This window comes from Sebastes fasciatus, chromosome 24, assembly GCF_043250625.1.
Source record: "Sebastes fasciatus isolate fSebFas1 chromosome 24, fSebFas1.pri, whole genome shotgun sequence".
NCBI lineage: Eukaryota > Metazoa > Chordata > Actinopteri > Perciformes > Sebastidae > Sebastes > Sebastes fasciatus.
In genome coordinates this window covers 11488148-11506494 of record NC_133818.1, presented here as the reverse complement: position 1 = coordinate 11506494, position 18347 = coordinate 11488148, and the positions used below count along the sequence as shown (strand labels likewise).

The window sequence follows — 18347 nt, the reverse complement described above, 5'->3', positions numbered from 1 at the left end:
CTCCAATAACAGTTGAGCAAGCTTGGAACCGGGACTTAGAATCAGTCATTCAAGTGAGATTGATGTCTTAATGATTAGATTAATGTCCTGCCCTTTCAGCTGATTTACTCACGTTACAGCTATGTGAAAGTGGCGAGTACATATGACTGCCAAATGAAAGGGATAAACCAACATAAAGGGTGTTAATTAGCGAGGTGTTTTTCCATCCACAAGCCTTCAGGACATCTCGGATCCTTCACTGGAGGAATGAACACCATCATCCAAAAGACATTCCCTCATAACACATTGCTCCATAATCTCCTTTAGGTGATCAGATGGGGTTGAGATCGGGTGACTGAAGGCAATATGATTCACATCATTTCCATACTCCTCGCGCCCCTATTTAGAAAGCATCTGCATTCATTACGCTCCGCCACTCATTCATACAGCGATTTCCTTTCATTTGTCACGGGGTACGTATGTGCTCCATCTGCAAGTCTGTAATTTGTGTGATGCGCATTAACCAAAAGTGTGATTACCCATGTCATATTGCTGCTCGCTGCCTTGAATACATCTTGTTCAACTACCACCAGGCTGCTGCAACCATGATCTCCAATGACAGTTTGTTTAAGGACTAAGCCGATATGGTTTTTAATTTCATTCCTATTGCTTTCACAGAGAAGTGGTCTTTAATTTGTGTTGCTTTCAAGTGTTACATTTTCAAAGTGGGACTTTTGGAGACAACAGTTGTGCTGCCTTATTTCTACATTTTTCCCACCCACTCTGTCCGTGGGTTTTGGAAATCCTCTTCATGTTGTAATGGAACAAAATAGCTCAGTGTCATCACACTATATTGTCCAACCGGCTGCATACATTCAGTCGTTTATGAGACCAATCTGTGATTTGAATTTCTTTCCGCAGTTTTCGAGGTGTTGACTGTTTTTGTTTTTTCCGCTCGCTCAGGTGCAACACATTGTGACCGAAACCAGAGACAAGATCATGCAGTACAAGAGCAAGATGGTGGACGAGGCGGACCTGAGGCGGCGGCTGGCCAGTCTGGAAGAATCCGTCGAGCTCCACGAACACATGAAGAGACAGGTCGTTCACTGCTGCCGGCCGCCACGTTTGGTTGTGTTTAGTGAGGCTTTGTTTGTTTGTAGAGCTTCACAGATGCATAAGTTATAGACAATTTATTTGCCATGTTGTGTCATAGTTCTGCAGCCGACTTTTAATGAATTCAATTAATTTCAAATCTGCATGGCATCTGATAATCTTGTGATTCAAAATATAGCAGTGATTGCATGAAATTGCATCTATTGCAGTTTGCTTTGATTTTTTTCATTTGAATTGAAATAATGTAACGCAGCTGTTGTGATGTTTTTGTCGCTTGTCAGGCGTTAGCAGAGTTTGAGATGTACAGACAGAGAATGGAGGATTCGCAGCTCTGCACCGAGGCCCAGCACACACAGAGAGTGGTTTCTATGAGCAGAGAGGTAAGGCTTTAATCACACCTGCACACACATACTAGCTCGTCGAAAAGGAGGCTAAATAACGCTCCGAACTTGGGTTAAATTTTGACGAGGAAAAACTGGCATGGCCATTTTCAAAGGGGTCCCTTGACCTTTGACCTCAAGATATGTGAATGAAAATGGGTTCTATGGGTACCCACGAGTCTCCCCTTTACAGACATGCCCACTTTATGATAATCAGAGTATTAAATACTTGACAAATCAGAAACGTGCCGCTTGTTTCCACCGGCTTTATCACGATTCTGAACTGTTATATGCCATTGCAATGGTAACGGTGTGTCTAATACACACCATATGATTGCTGTTCCACAAATGTTTACCACTTTTCACAAACAAACAACATTTTTTAGATATTTTGAAATAATTCTCATATTGGCAAATAGCTTGTATTAATGGTCAAAAGTATGACTTTGGTTGCAGTTGCGAGATCTAATCACCTCCGTAAAGCATCAGCATTTTCTTTAGATGTAACTGGCGTGGCGGATTGCTTGGCCAGAGCAGCTCATCGCTCATTGCCTCCAGGGAGTCAATAAAAGAGTTCGGTTCTAACGTTAATATATACGGCAGCAGAAGTGAACTGCACTCAATGAGCTGCGGCCTGTAAAGACCCGCTACAGACAACATGCTCGACTCCACAGAGCCCTGAAGCCCCGCCCCCGCTGCTGCACACAGCCTGTCCACTTCTTTATTCAAAGTTTATTAATATTGAACATTTCGCGTGACCACATTGCCCCAAATTCGACAAAGCACTCCATGGGGTCCCTAGCAATACACCCGCCAACACACATACACACACACACACACACACACACACACACACACACACATAAATACAGATTCCTTGCTTTATAGTTAGATATAGCTTAGTCTCATTCTCCTCCCCTTCTGCTATCTGCGCTATCTATTTTGCAAGGTACACCGTCGCTGCATCCTGAGCTTAGTGCTGCCCAAGATGATTGTGATTGGTTTAAAGAAGCACAAACAAGCCAGAGGGTTTTCCCCCTACACCAGAATCATAATGTGTGGAGCCAGACCTTTCTTTCTTTCTTTGGAGATAAGTCTGGCTATGCAAGACTAGACTTTTATACAATAATCCAATAAGCATTTCAACAAAACCATATAGAATGTAAAAAGAGGTAGGATAACTCAATATCAATCCAATATAAATACATATATATCATGTCATGTATCATATCATGCCATCATATGTCACAATATCATCTCCGCCTGCTTCTGTAGAGTCTGATGGCAGTGGGCATAAATGAACTCCTGACGTGTATTTAGATGTGATGAGCTGGTGGCTGACTGAGCTCCGCTCATCATCAGTTCATCTATGATGGGATTCGGTGTATGTTAGCGTTGGTGTTGTCTTCCTCTCTGCCACTGCCTTCACACTGTCCCACCTCCAGCTTTACCAAACCTGCTGACTGCTGCCATCACATGACATCACATCCCATTTTTGTATATTTTATTCCACCTCATGTCTGTCAGATCTTTCGATGTTACAGTCGTTTCAGAGGGATTTTCAAGAGGTGCTGTGAGCGTTTAGCTTGGCACAGGTCGAGACGGAGTAGGCAATAACACACAAACGATTCAAACAGACTAGACTATGTCTCGTGGTTTCAATAGGTGGAGGAGATGCGTCGGGATTTTGAGGAGAAGCTGCGGGCGTTCAGCCAGACTCAGGCCGTGTTTGAGGCGGATAAGCGGCGAGCGCTGGAGGAGCTGAGATCCACCCACCGCCAGGAGGTGGAGGAACTCCTCAACAACCAGCAGAACCAGAGCGCCACCTCCACCGAAGACCAGGAGAAACTGGCCGAGCTCCATAGACAAGAGGTGGGCTAAGATCGAGAGAGGAAGGAAGATAGATGTGTTATCTTTGGCTTTGTGGAGAGTTTATACAGCAAGTTACTTGATGGGGTAATTGCTGTTTTGGTTGGCATTAAAAATCGAAAAAAATAGTGTTGTTTTGTCGGTGTAGTTGGCTTATGAGTGTAAAATAAACCTGCAGTGGTTATAATCTGGCCATGGACCTTTGTTGCATGTCATCCCCTTGTTTTATTCCCATTTTTCCTTTTTCCTCTCAGCTGTTTAATATCCAATATAAAAGATAATCCTTTAAAAAAAAAAAACGGTTGAGATGTGCAAAATTTTGCAGTTGGCGTTTTCATTCCCAAGATTTTTTTGAATGTATTTTGGCAGCTTTGAGTAAAAAAACAAACAAAGACTTTCTCTTCATTTATCTCTGTGTAGGTGGAGGCGTTGATGGAGAGGGTGGAGGAGATAACGAAGGATAAGGTGCGTCTGCTGGAGGAGTACGAGGTCAAGCTGGGCAAGGCTCAGGAGTATTATGAGAGGGAGCTGGAGGCCATGAGGAGAACACACCAGCTCACCACTGAGAACCTGCTGGCCTGGAAAAGGACCGAGGTAAAACAACAACATCGGTTGCCGTATATATATCTTTAGCTGCTCAATGCTGCACCTAACTGTCCGCCGCGTGCCGGGAATGTCTTCATGTCTCAGAGTGTTTGACGGAATTCTCCCCTCATGTGCAGGTTGAGCTTCGTAAGGAGTTCCAGGCGCAGGAAGCGGCGCTGCAACGCTCGTTGTCCAAGCTGAGGAGTGAGCTCCAGAAAGCACAGGAGGAGGCCAGAGAGAACCGAGACAGGACCAACAGACTGCAGACATCGCTGGCCAACGCAGAGGGAACTATCAAGGTTTGTGTAGTAATAGACCTAGGACAGGTGTAACGGGCACTGCAGCATTTTTCTTGACCAAAAAACAGTCAATAGTTCTCTTCATTTTGAATTACCGGTACGTTTTAAGGTTGTGATGTCACTCGAGGAGGAGTATAGGGCGCCGTTTCACACATACACGCACAAATCGAGACACACCTGCTAAATGTCAGGCGCACCGGTGCGACCAATGAAAATGTTTTGTCGCACTTGACACTTCTTTGTCGCACTCTGGAGCCCTGCAGTCACAATGAATGAATGAACATGATGCATTTCTCTTTAGGCACACTGATTTGTTCATAACCGCATGGAAATAGCGCTAAGCCCTGTGACTACCGCTGCTCATACGGACATTTCCCGTTGCATTAACAGTGTTCCAACCGAAGCACAAACAGTATGAGAGTCTTCTTTTGGTTGACTGTGGGTAGGAAAGTGGGCTAAATTGGATGAAAAACAGTTGCAGAAAACAAAGACAAAAGCGAAAGCCTCAGGGCGACGGCGGTTTTCAAGAATCTCAGTGTGGTGGGAAATCCAATGTGGTGTGCACTGATGATCCTGCAGGCAAATGTGCAGAGTCTGAATAGCTGGGTAGCTTTATGCGACTCCAGGCTGTGGTGGGAGAGAGATGACTGGGTTTTTAAAATGGAATTGCTGTGGTGTAATTGTGAATGCATCTCTGTGTGTGTGCGCTGCAGAACCTGCACAAGCAGCTGGAAGAGGCCATCCAGGACGGAGAGATCTGGGTGATGCAGCTGAAGGACACCGAGTATGAACTAGAGGGCAGCAGGGAGCGAGTTCAACAGCAAGCAACTGAAATCCTCCATAAAGCCAGTGAGATGCTCCTCTTCCTATTGCCTTTCACAGTGAGCTGTGCACAGATGTTTTACACAACTCGCTGCAAACTCCATCCGCAGTGGAAACGCAATGAGTTCCCCAAAAGGTTCTTAGTATCGGGGGAAAGTTCCTGTGGTGGAAACGGGGCTATTGTGAAACTGAGAAACCGTGCAAGAGTCTAATTTCCACTCCAGTAGTTACTCATAAATAAATGGAGACACACACTTAATTAACTAACTGCATATCAGTACTGCTGTCTGCTCTGCCAGCCTTTAGAAGAAGCGCAGTTTCATGGATTGTGTCACAACGGAAAGGGCCAGACAACTAATTATATAACCGTGATATTTAAAATGAAATATTGATATCATGTTAATAATACACTTATGATAATATCGTGTTAATAATCCAGCGCCTCTTAAATCATTTGTGTCTTTCCTTTGTCTTTCTTTGTACTGTTCTGGTTACAGACTCTCTCTCCACCTCCTCACACTCGTATTTGGAGTGTAATTAATCTGCTAAAAAAGGAGACAAAAAGCACAATAAACAATTTAAAGATGAATTCTTTTGGCCACGATAATCGTGTAGTGAAAAGCTGAGATCGTAACATCTCCACTTCATCACATCACACCCGGATCATTCTAGAAATCCTTGTGTATGCTGGACTGAAGTGTGTGTGAGATGTGCACAATCTCTCTTTCTGCCTACTCAATTTCAGTCAAAAAACGCACCACACTACTTTCCCTTCCCATTTACCAGTTCTCTACCAGCAGCTTGTATTTCTCACGGGGATTTTTGAATAGCTGATACTTTTGTTCGATTGCTTGTGGTGGAGATTTGATTCAGTGTGTTGAACTGTTCTGATTGCTAAGTGTGGTGCCTCTTGTGACACACTTTTGATTTGACTGTTCCCAGGTCAGATCGGCTCCTTGCAGGCCACCCAGATGTCCCACGAGGCGACCATCAGGAACCTGGACCAGGAGCAGAGCCGGCTGAAGGAGAAGATCAGCCGTCTGGAGGAGGAGAGGGAGGCTCTGCTCAACCAGAGCCAGGCCTCCAATGAACAGCACAAACAACAAGTGCTGAAACTAGAACAGGTACTGTTAACCCTTCCTTAATCCCAGTCCAGTCTGGAAAACAGGTCATTAATCATATAAAGCGTCCTCCGCTTCTCCTCAGTCTCTGCGCGAGGAGCACCAAGGTTACGAGAAGGAGCTGTGCGGGCTGAGAGCGCACTACGAGGAGGAGATGCATCGCTTCAAGGAGGCGCAGGTCAGAGCGCTGGAGGAGCTGGAGGGGAAACACGAGGCCATGAGGGAGGAGGCCCAGCAGGAGAAAGACGAGGAGACGCAAATCCTCATGGCGGTAAGAACAATGTTAGGATTTACGTGTGAACTAAACTTGAATCCAATTTGAGTTTTTCCACTTTTCTGATACAGGAATGAGTGAAAAGCACAACATTTGACGTGGTTTGTAAATAATTGTTATAAAAAGAAACACTGACGGCTGTGTTTCTCTTATATTTACACACTGCTGTCAAACCCGCTGTCTTATCACTGCAAAAAAATCCCAAGCTCAGCTCGAGCTGCTCTCTTGTAGTCTAAGATATGTGGACCGAGGAAAACATATTCTTTGTTTACCCCTGTTATGAAAGTAGACATCTTTATCAACCTTATATATAAACCCCACGGTGGTAAAACATGAAAAAAGGCCTCCATATTCATATAAAAACAGTAATTACATCCTTGAGCGTTGCTCTAAGGGTTTTGTATCTCTCTCGTTTCAGTGCAGCACCGTCAGCAATTAAATTCCCTCCTCGGAGCAAACGGCCTCAGTCGTTTAAGAAATATGTATCCCTGAGAAACGAGCAGCTCCCTCCACTGACTGCACACACTTAATTAGGTCAACATTAAGACTAAGACGTGAAAACAACATCACTCTCTCTCCGTGTTTCCCTCTGCGGCTTTCAATCTGTCACGTCCTTTTTCTTTTTTTCACTCCTCATCCTCTCTACGCTCTCGGTACAAATGACCTTCTCGCCAACAACGACAGATCAAATGACACTGGTTCAATTAATTTACTCTGATTCATTAACCGCAACAGCATTACATTACCAACAACAAATGCTTGTATGCAGCTCACGAGGACTGCACTGTTTCTTCTTACTAGTCTGCTATTTATTTTGAAGCCTCTACACTGCCATGGGCTTACTCGCATCAAGCTGTGACCATTCAAGCTGTGCTGTATGAAAGCCAGTCAGCACAGTAGCAGCAGGAATGTAGGAGAGAAAGTAAACCTGAAAGAGATTCAGTTACAAACTACAAAAACTACTAAGAACTAAGCACGGTTCATTCTCAGGAGAGAAGGTTCCAAGTGAGCTGAGCCGACACTAGAAGGTGGAGTTTAAACACTGGAGACCACTGATTGGTCAGAGAGAACCGTCACTGACGTGACACGGGACATCCTGTACAAATCGCTACGCTACGTACAATGTGGTCTAGAATACGTACACTATGGCCTACACTACGTACAATACGGCCTACGCTGCAGTATGTACATTACGGCCTGGGCTACGTACACTACGGCTTACGCTAAGTACACTACGGCCTACGCTATGTACACTACGGCCTACGTTACATACACTACGGCCTGCGCTACGTACTCTATGGCCTACGCTACGTACTCTACCATCTACGCTACGTATTCTTCGACCTACCCTACATACACTACAGCCTACGCTATGTACAATACGGCCTACGCTATGTACACTACAGCCTACGCTACGTACACTACAGCCTACGCTACGTACACTACAGCCTACGCTACATATTCTACGGCCTGCCCTACGTACACTACAGCCTACGCTATGTACACTACAGCCTACGCTATGTACACTACGGCCTAAGCTACGTACACTCCAGCCTACGTTACGCACTATACGGCCTACACTACGTACACTACGGTGTACAATAGATGAAGTGCAGACGTTCCTTTATTTGGTTGCCGATGAGAGGATTCAGCAAGTTGTTGCGTTTAAGATGATGTCACAGCAGCTTCACGAGGTGCTGCTATGGCGATCAGCTGAGAATCTTGGCTACACTGAGTGTCTACTATCTGCAGTGGGAAACGAAATAGAGAAAAGGACCAGGTACCAAAAGTGAGTTGAGTCGAGCTGAACGATGCAGTAGAAATGAGGCATATGTTCTGTATATATATTGTATTTATGATAGATTATTTGGTAACTATGGTTACACTAAAACAAAAGTGCACTGTGTTGTGTATTTACAAATGCCGTACATCCTGTTTCTATGTGTTATTCATCATTTAAGACACATGAGGTCCAATTGTGTTGTGGAATAATAATTTGTGACACCGTAAATACTTAAATAAACACATAAAGTCACCAAAATTAAGATTCCCCCACATGGGTCCATGATGATGCAGGATGACATCACCAGAATCGTCCAATCACGTGGATTATCTGGTTGGTCAGCAGTGTTATTATATTCTCCTGGAATGGTAGAAGAGGAGGAGCGCTCGTTTTCCTGCCGCTCGCAGCCCTTACAGCACATTACACCCAATTCATTCACGCTCGCACGGCTCCACCTGCATTCAGCGGACATTAAGGATCCCATTCATACTGTTGACATCCAGTGAAAGTGAATTAGCTCAGAGGCATGAAGTCAGCATGATATAGCTCTACCACCGAGTAACTCCCAACAAAAAGACCATTCCTTTAACATTACAGCTTATTTTCTGCCTCTGAAATGATTACACACTTTTTGAGTTCTAAATAACTTTGAACTCGGTGCTCTCGCTCCGTCTCTTCCCACATCTCTCCTCTTTCATAACACTTCTTTCTCCCCTTCTCGCCCCTCTTGAGCTCAAGCTTCCAATGCTGTTTGAAGCAGACTGCTAATTGGTTGATTTTCATTGACATTAAATCCTGCCTCCGAGCCAAGTGAGAGCGGTGTGTGTGAGCATGTGGGTGTGTGTTTATAGATTCCCTGAAAGAGAGAGAGAGAGAGCGACGGAGAGAGGGGCTATGATGAAAAGGGAAATATTATGTAAGCCAGAGCGGCGCTGCGCCTCGTCATCTTTAGATTAACGTCTGTTTTTATATAAAAGGAAGACAGAGAGGGTGAGACAAAGAGACGCAGAGATGTTAAGAGAAGACAAAACTGGTCGTTGTTGATTTTATCTTCTTCATCTTATTTCAGTTTAAACTTTTACATCTGTCAGCGAGATATTAACGAGTTTTAAAGCGAGGCAATAAAATTACTAATTCTACAAATTGCTTTTGCTGTATTAATTCATAATTCACCACCACAGTCTACTTAAGGCCAGATGAGACGGCAGTAGAATAGAGGCTTTGCAGTCGTATCTCTAATCTCCCTTCTGCTCTTCTGTGGATGTTAATGCATTAATTAATTCATCATCCAGATGGAGGTAACTGTGACACCGTGAACCGTCTTGTCTTTAGCTGTTGTCTGGACCAGTGGTTTGCATGTTGACATCAGTGTCAGATTTTCTTATTGAACGCAGCAGCAGGTTAAGATGATTATTTTCATTGTCGTTTAATCGGCTTAATCTGATTATTTCCCCATTTAATCGTTTGGATTATAAAACCATATCAGAAAGTAGTGAATCACAATTTCCTAGAACCCAAGTTGACGTCATCAAATGTCTTGATTTGTTTGACCAACAGTATAAAACCCAAAGATATTCAGTGTACTATATTGTATTAATATATACATATATATATATATATGTATATATTAATAATGAATAATGGATTAATTGATTATCAAAATAGCTACTGATACTCTATATTTTCTGTCTATTGACTAATCATTGCAGCTCTAGTTAAGAAGACCACCTGTCACACACTTAAAGGTCCCATATTGTAAAAAGTTTTTCACGTCTTTTTTATTATAAAGCAGGTCTAAGTGCTATATAGCTACTGTGAAAGTATCGAAACGCTCAATCCACGGAGAAATACACACAGTCCGTATTCTGAAACTGTGCCTTTAAACGAGCCGTCAGGATTTCTGTAACTTTGTGATGTCACAAATCTACAATATTCAGACCATTTCACAGTTTTAAACGTAAACATTTTAAATGTGTCCCAGTTTATATGCGGTTGCAGTGTATCTGAATGACATCCGCTGACAGGAAGTAAACATGAACTCAAACTGTTGCCTAGCAACGTAATTCTGTTGCAATTCCATTGAAATGCGCTAAAACGGAGCGTTTCAGACAGAGGGTAAATACAGGTATATTCAGGCAGATAGTATGAGGAAAATAAAGTTTTTTTTTAACATTACAGCATGTAAACATGTTCTAGTAGAAACCTAAAATACAATTATGAACCTGAAAATGAGCATGAAATGGGACCTTTAATGGTATTTTCTCAGTTATCCCACAGGCGATGCGATGACAATCCTAGTTTTGTACACCCCTCGTTTTTGTTATGGGTGTGTATTCTCTATGTTTTTCTGGATGAATAAATTGAACCTTTAACCTTGTGAAAGGCTGGAGGCACCATGATACAGGCACATCTACTGTAATTGAGTTAAAGAAAGAGGATGCGGATTACTGGTTGACTCCCATGTGGATAGGATCAGACGAGCTTGCTTTATAGTTCCCTCACGTCGTATGGTATAGTATGGGAAGGAAGGTAGAGCTGAGGAAGATTCTCATGGTTACAACTTGCATGTTTCACACGATCGGACAACTCAAGGTGGTGAATAACGATTGTAATTCACACACTGAACCAATGCTTAGCTAGTGGCAATATGGATTAAACCAAAGTACATTGATGCCAAAATCTTGTAAATGCAGTATTGCCATAATCAGTCTTTCTCATTCATTTGCATCGCTGCCTTCAAATCCAACCAGATGCATTAAAAGGGGACAGCTGCTGCAGTATGAACAGTATGGCAAAATCTATAATAAGTGACACAATTCCATTAACTCACTCTATATCGCCACATTTAGCAGCTCTAATAGTTATCACAGTTGGTCATGTGGGTGTAAGAAATGTAGTGCATTTACTAAATTAGCAATAATCCTGCAGATGTTTGGCATACAAAGAAATCACGGTGAAATTAATAGCGTTTGAACTCACCAGAAATCTGTCTCTAAGGATACCACGGTGCTGTTTATCTAGCTGTATAGTGTTGCTTCTAAACAACAAAACACAATGGTGCTTGTATTTGTATAATGCTTTGTATTTTATAAAACATATCCACTATAGATATCAGTGCTATCATTAGCTAAGGCAAAAACCAAGAAGAGAAAAAAAAGAGCATTTCATAAGAGAAATTCCGAGTGGCCCAGAAAGGATTTGGCGCTGTGGTTTGAAGGATTATAGAAACCGGTTGGTTGCTTGGATGAGATGGCCTTTTAAGTTTAAAATGACAGCTCACGTGTCCCTCCTTCATTCAGTAGCCACGCTTCATTCTCAACAACTGCCACGACTCCATATTACGGCACAAATGGGATTTACAGTGGCTTCTGAGCTCCCTTCCTTTTCTAGAGATTATACTTTCAGGGTAGGAATACTGCAGAAACGAAAAGAAAGAGCTGCTCGGCCTTCACAGTAAACATATGCACCGATAAATTGTCTTTTCAAGTATTTAGATTGTTGTTTTTTTGTATTTAAAATATAAAGTTTTTAGAATAAATCTCTGGTTTCAACACTAATGAATTGTCTTTCCTCTTGTTCCCACCCATTTTTTATTTTCTTCCTTCCCCTTCCTTCTCCTCTCCAGAAAATGAGTCAGGAGTTTGAGATCAAGCGTCTGTCGTTGGAGGAGCAGCGAGACCGCCTTCAGCAGCAACTTGACAACTTGAAAGAGGAGCTCTCGGCCAAGCTCAATATGGCCAATCAGGAGGTATAAATTGTTAAAGAGATGGTTCGGGGTGTTTTGAAGTGGGGTTGTATGAGGTACTTATTCAAAGTCAGTGTGTTACCTGCAGTAGATGGCGGTCTGCAAGCCCCCAGTTTGGAGAAACAGACAGAAAACAGAGTATCAGCATGGGAGCAAAGCAATGTACTGTTGTGGCAGCAGCAAAATATAGCCAATGGTAAAGAATACAGAAATAAATACATTTAGGGAAATAAATAAGGGACAAAATGCAAAGGGAAAATCATGCAGAAATAAATGAATAAAAACATAAATGAATACATACAATTCAATAATGAATAAATACATTTTAAATACATTTAAAATGAATAAATACATTTAAAAGTTCACAATAATAAATAAATTAATTAATTAATTAATACATGCAATTTAATAATAAATAAATAAATTTAAAATAAATAAAAAATAAATGCACAAAGGTAAATAAAAAAGAAGCAAACAGAAATATTGATTTATGTCCCATTTTATCACTTAATTAATGCCTATATTTATTTTGGTACATTTAATGGATTATTTATTTATTTATTTATTTATTTATTTATTTATTTATTTATTTATCTATTTATCTATCAATCCATTTATTTATTTTTTGATTTTTGATTTAGTACTTCATACAACCTCAGTTCAAGAAAGTCAAAGTCAACTCTACGTGCAGTTGAGTCCTAAAACGTAACCAATCCGCTGATGATGATGATGATGATGATGATGATGATGATGATGATGATGTAATAACCCCTCTGTCGGTCTCTTCAGGTGTCCCACCTCCAGGAGCTGGTGAGGGAGGGCGAGCAGAACATGGGTTCAGCTCAGACACAGATCAACTGTCTGAGGGAAACTCAGGAGAAACTCAAGATAGAACTCGACGCTACTAGAGCCCGGGTCCGAGAGACCAGCAACCTGCTAACGGACCTACAGGTGAGGGGGAATACCAAGAGGATAAAACCTCAGTACACGTTCATAAAGTCCTGGCACATTTTCTGGAAATAACTACATAATTTGTCATTAATTATAGGGAAAATATGAACATCCTTTTACCTCAAGGAAAGATTCATCTATTATTTATTTATTATAAGAAACTCTACTCTCCATATAGGTTGAATTTTATGCTTTTTTTTTGCATGTTCAGCTGAAAAACTATCTAGGTTAGCGCTAACAATTAATTAGAATTAATTACTGGAAGCATACTAATTAAACTTTGATGGTCAGCCAATCAAACAAACCTAAATTCATGGAGTTTGCGGGTGGTTTTGCAGAAAAACAAAGTGTAACTAGTTCCCCCCGCAGGGAAACAAAGAGGGAGTGAGAGAGAAAGAAAGGCCGGATGGAGAGACGGGAGAGAGGAAGAACATTTTGTAAGCAGGAAATGGGATTTAACAGAGAAGTAAGTGCAGCACTGAAGGCCAGCTGTGAGATAATGATGATGAGGCTATTTTGATCTGAGTGGTCCTGTGTTGGAAAAGAGCCCTGCTGGTAGGAGAGAGACGGGAAGAGTGTGTGTTAGAGAGAGAAAGTGTTTTTTATTAATATTATTATTAGCAAGATTATTAATTAAGGATAATGTTGGCAGTTGCTGGGAAAATTGAAATTGATTGTAACAACATCACCACCATGCGCACAGATGAATATGAATGAGTGAAAACGTCACAGCTGGTGGAAAACTCGCACATGAAATCAGTCAATACGAAATGCCCAGTGAAAGACAGAAAGAGGGGTAACAAAAGAGAGTGAATGAGGAGGGATAATTAGATCCCACCAGAGCCCGGCTCCTATAAAAAGACAGGATTTTGGACGGTTAAAAAAGGAACACAGGATTGTATCTTGTGTTCACACTGAGCTCGTAGCAGGAGAGACACCAGCAGCACTGAGCCAGCCGAGCTCTGCTGCTGCTGCTTCACAGAGAATTTGGACCAGCTATTGTTTAGCGGGGTATGAACCCCTGAGTGGCTTATTACTTTTATAAAAGGATAGAAAAAACAACCCCAAAAAAAGTTCAGCGAAACTTTTGTCAATTTATAGAATGAAATCATAAAAACATGTTATTTTACACAAAGCAATATTGTGGTGTCTATTTTGTGCTAATAGATAATCCTGCACTGATTTTTTTGTTAAATGTAATAAAATAGATACAAATAAATACAATAAATTATTAATTACAGTATATGTTGTGTTGAAATATTAGAATAGAAATCATTTATTGTCATTGTACAGAATACAATGAAATTAGGAGCGATACTCTGATCAGTGCAGTTGAAAACCAGGAAAAAACACCACAAAATCAAAACAACTTCAGCCAACAAACACAGGCTCTAAAATAGTACGTAAAATAAATAAATACAATGTCATTTTGCAGTAGTAGTTTAGATAGTTAGTAGTTTTGTCTCTAACTAGAGCAGTGCCCGTTCAAAACGTGCCTGTTTATGAGCGGGCCGATTGCTTGGCCTCCGGTGTTGCTTTTTGCAGTTTTCTCAAGAACCGCTAATCCACACAACTTCACACTCGACGCTGTACTTCCTTCAGTCCTCAGCAATACACCCGCCAAGAATGAAGTCAATCGGATGAACGCTTGTCGAGAAAATTACTAATAAAAACGTCCCGTAGATCTCTGGTCACTCCTTCTTTATCTATTAATATTGTAGAGAGCGACGGAGAGCGAGCTGTACCCATCATGCCGTTCGGCGGTGTAACAGTTAATAGGGGTCCCCTCTCTATAAACTAGACATAACACACTACTAATAAACATGTCCCGTAGATCTCAAGAGCTCGCACTCGACACTGTGCTTCCTTTGGTCTTCAGCAAGACACCCGCCAAAAGCGACGTCGATAGGTTGTTGAGAAAATCAAAGGACAGACAGAGAGATACATCAGATACTGATGAGACCGTAAGTCATTTTATCTGAGAGATTCTTATCTTACTGAAGCATCTCCATCGCTATAGATATCCAAATCCCCAGATAACCTGTGCAGCAGCCCTAAAACAGCGTAAAAAACAACGACGAATGGCTCCATCCCTACCGGAGACCGTTTCCCCCCAGTGATGACCAACATCGCAGAGAACATATTCAGGTTCATTGAAATGTAAAATGTCCTCTTGAACATAATTTTCCGGCATCCTAAACATGTGAGTCCGGATTTAACCACTCGAGCACTTTTACCTCGAAGCTCAACAGACGAGCTTTTAGGTCTTTTAATGAAGTCATGAGCAGATAAACCCCGGAGCCTCTTCAGCAGCAGCGGCAGCAGGAAACGGCTGACCTGCCGAAGTTAGTTTGTGCCTCGGAACCAGCACATTATGAATGCCCTGCAGCTGCGGCGGTGGCATTATAAATAGACGTGGAGGTGGGCATTGTGAGTCATCCAGCGCTCAGCTGTTGAAATGCTGCATCTGGTCAGAGATAGCAATTTTCTTACTTTTGAGTAGTTTCACATTGTTATTGTTAATGATTCAGCGCAGACTGGAACACGCCGGCTTGGATGACACAATACACCATCTAGTATCGAGTGGCTCAAATCTGTGCACCTGTTTGTGTTCGTAGGAGGAGATCGAGACCCAGAGACAGCAGCACGATGCCCGAGTGATGTCCATCAGAACAGAAGAGAAACAAAAGATGGATAAGATGGCAGACGACTTGGACCAGAAATGGAGAGATGCACTGCGGTAAAAAAACAAACAAAAAAAAAACGGTCCTCATATGTGTTTTCGCTCTCTGTCAGCCTGTCAGTGTCACTTCCTCCGGTTTTGCTCTGCTCATTTGTTTTCTCATCCATCTCTGTCACGTCTCGCCCCCACTGCTTCACAATCACACTTGTTGTTAGCATCACAAGTAGACTTGTTTTGCCAAAAACACTCATGGATATTAACAAGATATCATCCTAGAGCAGGACAAAATGAAGCAGAGTGGGCAATAAAATGTAATTATACCCCTCTTCTTTAGGGAGGAGGTGCGTCTGCTGAAGGAGGAGTTGACCGAGGAGTATGAAGCAGACAAACAGTCGGCGCTGACCCAGATCTCCCAGCAGAAAGAACTGGAGATGATGGCGGCGAGAGAGGGCTGGCAGAGGAAGGTGGAAGACCTTCTGGAGCAGGTAACGCACATATTGCATATTGCAAAAAACCCACAGCACGAGGTACGCAGCACATGCACGTCATGCTGCGAAACACCACAGCTTGGCTCGCTGTGTGTGCTACATTAGTCGCACCTGGCGCTGGGCAGGTGCACAGTCTGTTACGTGCACACAGTATGTAATTTTAGAGGATGTGACAGTAGTGATCATGATTTAGCGTTGACTTCGGAATTTATTCTGTCTTTTATTGAGGAAAAAAACTATATTTTGAACCATAAAACAGTTAATTTAAAGTTACTACGAGGAACTTTTAACTGGTTATGAAACAGTTTCAATTCAATACTGAAGCCTCAATAAGTAAACAAGATCATCAGCTAGAAGATTGGCTATTTCTATATAGTTATCCTTAATGCTTGTCATCAAAAACAGACGAAATCATGAAGGTGCGCCAGAAAGTCCTTCGGCTCAGACTCCAGCGGGGCCTCCGGCAGTGACCAGCACGCCACAGACAGACCCAGATCCTCGCTGAATTTGATAGAAATTGGGACACCCAGAACCCTGACCTTTACCCCCCCACCCACTCTGGGAATCCCTGATTGACAGCTCCACTCGATGTTGAGGCCGGGAGCTGTCTGTCCGAGGAGAGATAGGACTCCATCTCACTCACGCTCTCACAGGCTTTGCTGCCTCTGACTGTGTCTGTGAATGTGATTAACAGGGATGCCGTAAACAACCACTTCACCTGCTTTACAATTCACATAATTCCCACAACAGCAATACATCGAAAAGACTAAAGGATTTAACTTCTCTTGCTGTGCTATTTTTGTTCTCCACCAAGAGCGATGCAGAATGAGAGAGAAACAGCTTCTGTTTTTTAATTAGTTTTTCCCCAAAGCCCGTATCTCTCCTCATACACATATGTATGCTGAACATCATGGCCACTTTATACACGCTGAAGAAGAAGAAGATCCGTTTGAAAAATGAATAGTCAAGTCCTCTCCTTATTGCTCAATTGCTGGAGAATGTGGAGTGAAAGTAGGAGAGGCTGCTCAGGTCAGAATTAAAGCTCTGCAGCAACAGAGCATCATTTGAGTCTGCGTTTAAAGCTTGTCTACTTATACTCATGTGCCCCCTCCCGTGCTGAGCGTACTGCCTCTGGGTAATTCAGAGCTCAGCTGAGTCACAACTGCAACCAGGAAGAGGCTCGTCCTGATTTTTGCCAAGACGCCGGTGGCCTCCGATAAACATTCTCTGACAGGCTTGGCAACATTTCAGACGCCCTCAACGCCCCCGATACGTCACAGAGAGGAGCTCACGGCGAAACCGAGTTAAAGGAACAGTCTGACTTTGGTCTGTCAGAGTAAAATGGATTATTTTAATAATATAAAAATGTAGATGTTTGCTTGTTTTTGAGGCAAAGTCCATGTTTCTGTGTTGGCACTGTGATGGATTACTGATCTGGCCAGGGTGTTGGATAACAATAACTCTGCAGATTATAGTCTTAATTAATTGATTAATCATTTGGTCTACAAAATGTCATAAAATAGAAGAATGATTACCACTGCCAACAGTTCAAAACCCCCTAAAATCATAGATTTACTATCCCATAAAACAGAGAAAATTCAGACAATAACATTTTCTGCCCATGATATTCGTCTAATAATTAAAGTTTAAAAAATAATTTCCTAAAGGCGTCTGAAGTGAGGTTATATGTCAATCTGCTACATTAGTTTTGGTAACTGTGCAAATGTGAATCACGGTACAAAAATGCTGCCTTCATGCAGAGTAGCTTCAAATAAGCATCAAACAATGTCACAGACTGAATACCTAAGGAGCTTATGGGCATATGTGTGTCTGTGATGTCTGTGTGCTTTGTCTCATCAAAGGGCTTTGGTGAATTGTTCTTTTTTATTCTTTTGTTGCAGCTACATGGCACAGCCTCTCTGAGTGTGTGTGTGTGTGTGTGTGTGTGTGTGTGTGTGTGTGTGTGTGTGTGTGTGTGTGTGTGCTATAGAGAGAATCATTAAATCAATTATTTTGTGCGTATGCTTGGTTTTATACGACACACGTCATTTTCATTTAACAACAAAAAGCATAAATGTGTTTCCAAAAATGTCAAACTATTCCTTTAAAGGCAACATAAACATCAGCTGGAAAAAACATTTTTATAATACACTTTACTCACGTCAAAGTCGAGGAACAGTAAGTAGTAAGAGAATACATCATTAGTATTATTAACATATTCTATATCTATATATATATACAGGTGCAGCCACCTA

At 42.0% G+C, this 18347-nt stretch overlaps 1 protein-coding gene across 3 annotated transcripts in view; it reads left to right on the top strand.

Annotated features, from left to right (window-relative positions):
• fam184aa (family with sequence similarity 184 member Aa) overlaps positions 1-18347 on the top strand; it is a 45205-nt gene that overhangs the window by 12196 nt on the left and 14662 nt on the right. For 2 of the 3 annotated variants that reach the window (XM_074627270.1, XM_074627271.1), the window contains exons 3-14: positions 943-1077; positions 1374-1472; positions 3138-3344; positions 3762-3935; positions 4064-4225; positions 4939-5074; positions 5990-6171; positions 6254-6439; positions 11851-11973; positions 12760-12921; positions 15540-15661; positions 15939-16089. In XM_074627270.1, the coding sequence (XP_074483371.1) occupies positions 943-1077; positions 1374-1472; positions 3138-3344; positions 3762-3935; positions 4064-4225; positions 4939-5074; positions 5990-6171; positions 6254-6439; positions 11851-11973; positions 12760-12921; positions 15540-15661; positions 15939-16089 (1839 nt within the window). The remainder of the gene's footprint in view (positions 1-942; positions 1078-1373; positions 1473-3137; positions 3345-3761; positions 3936-4063; positions 4226-4938; positions 5075-5989; positions 6172-6253; positions 6440-11850; positions 11974-12759; positions 12922-15539; positions 15662-15938; positions 16090-18347) is intronic. The other variant, XM_074627272.1, reaches the window with a different exon arrangement.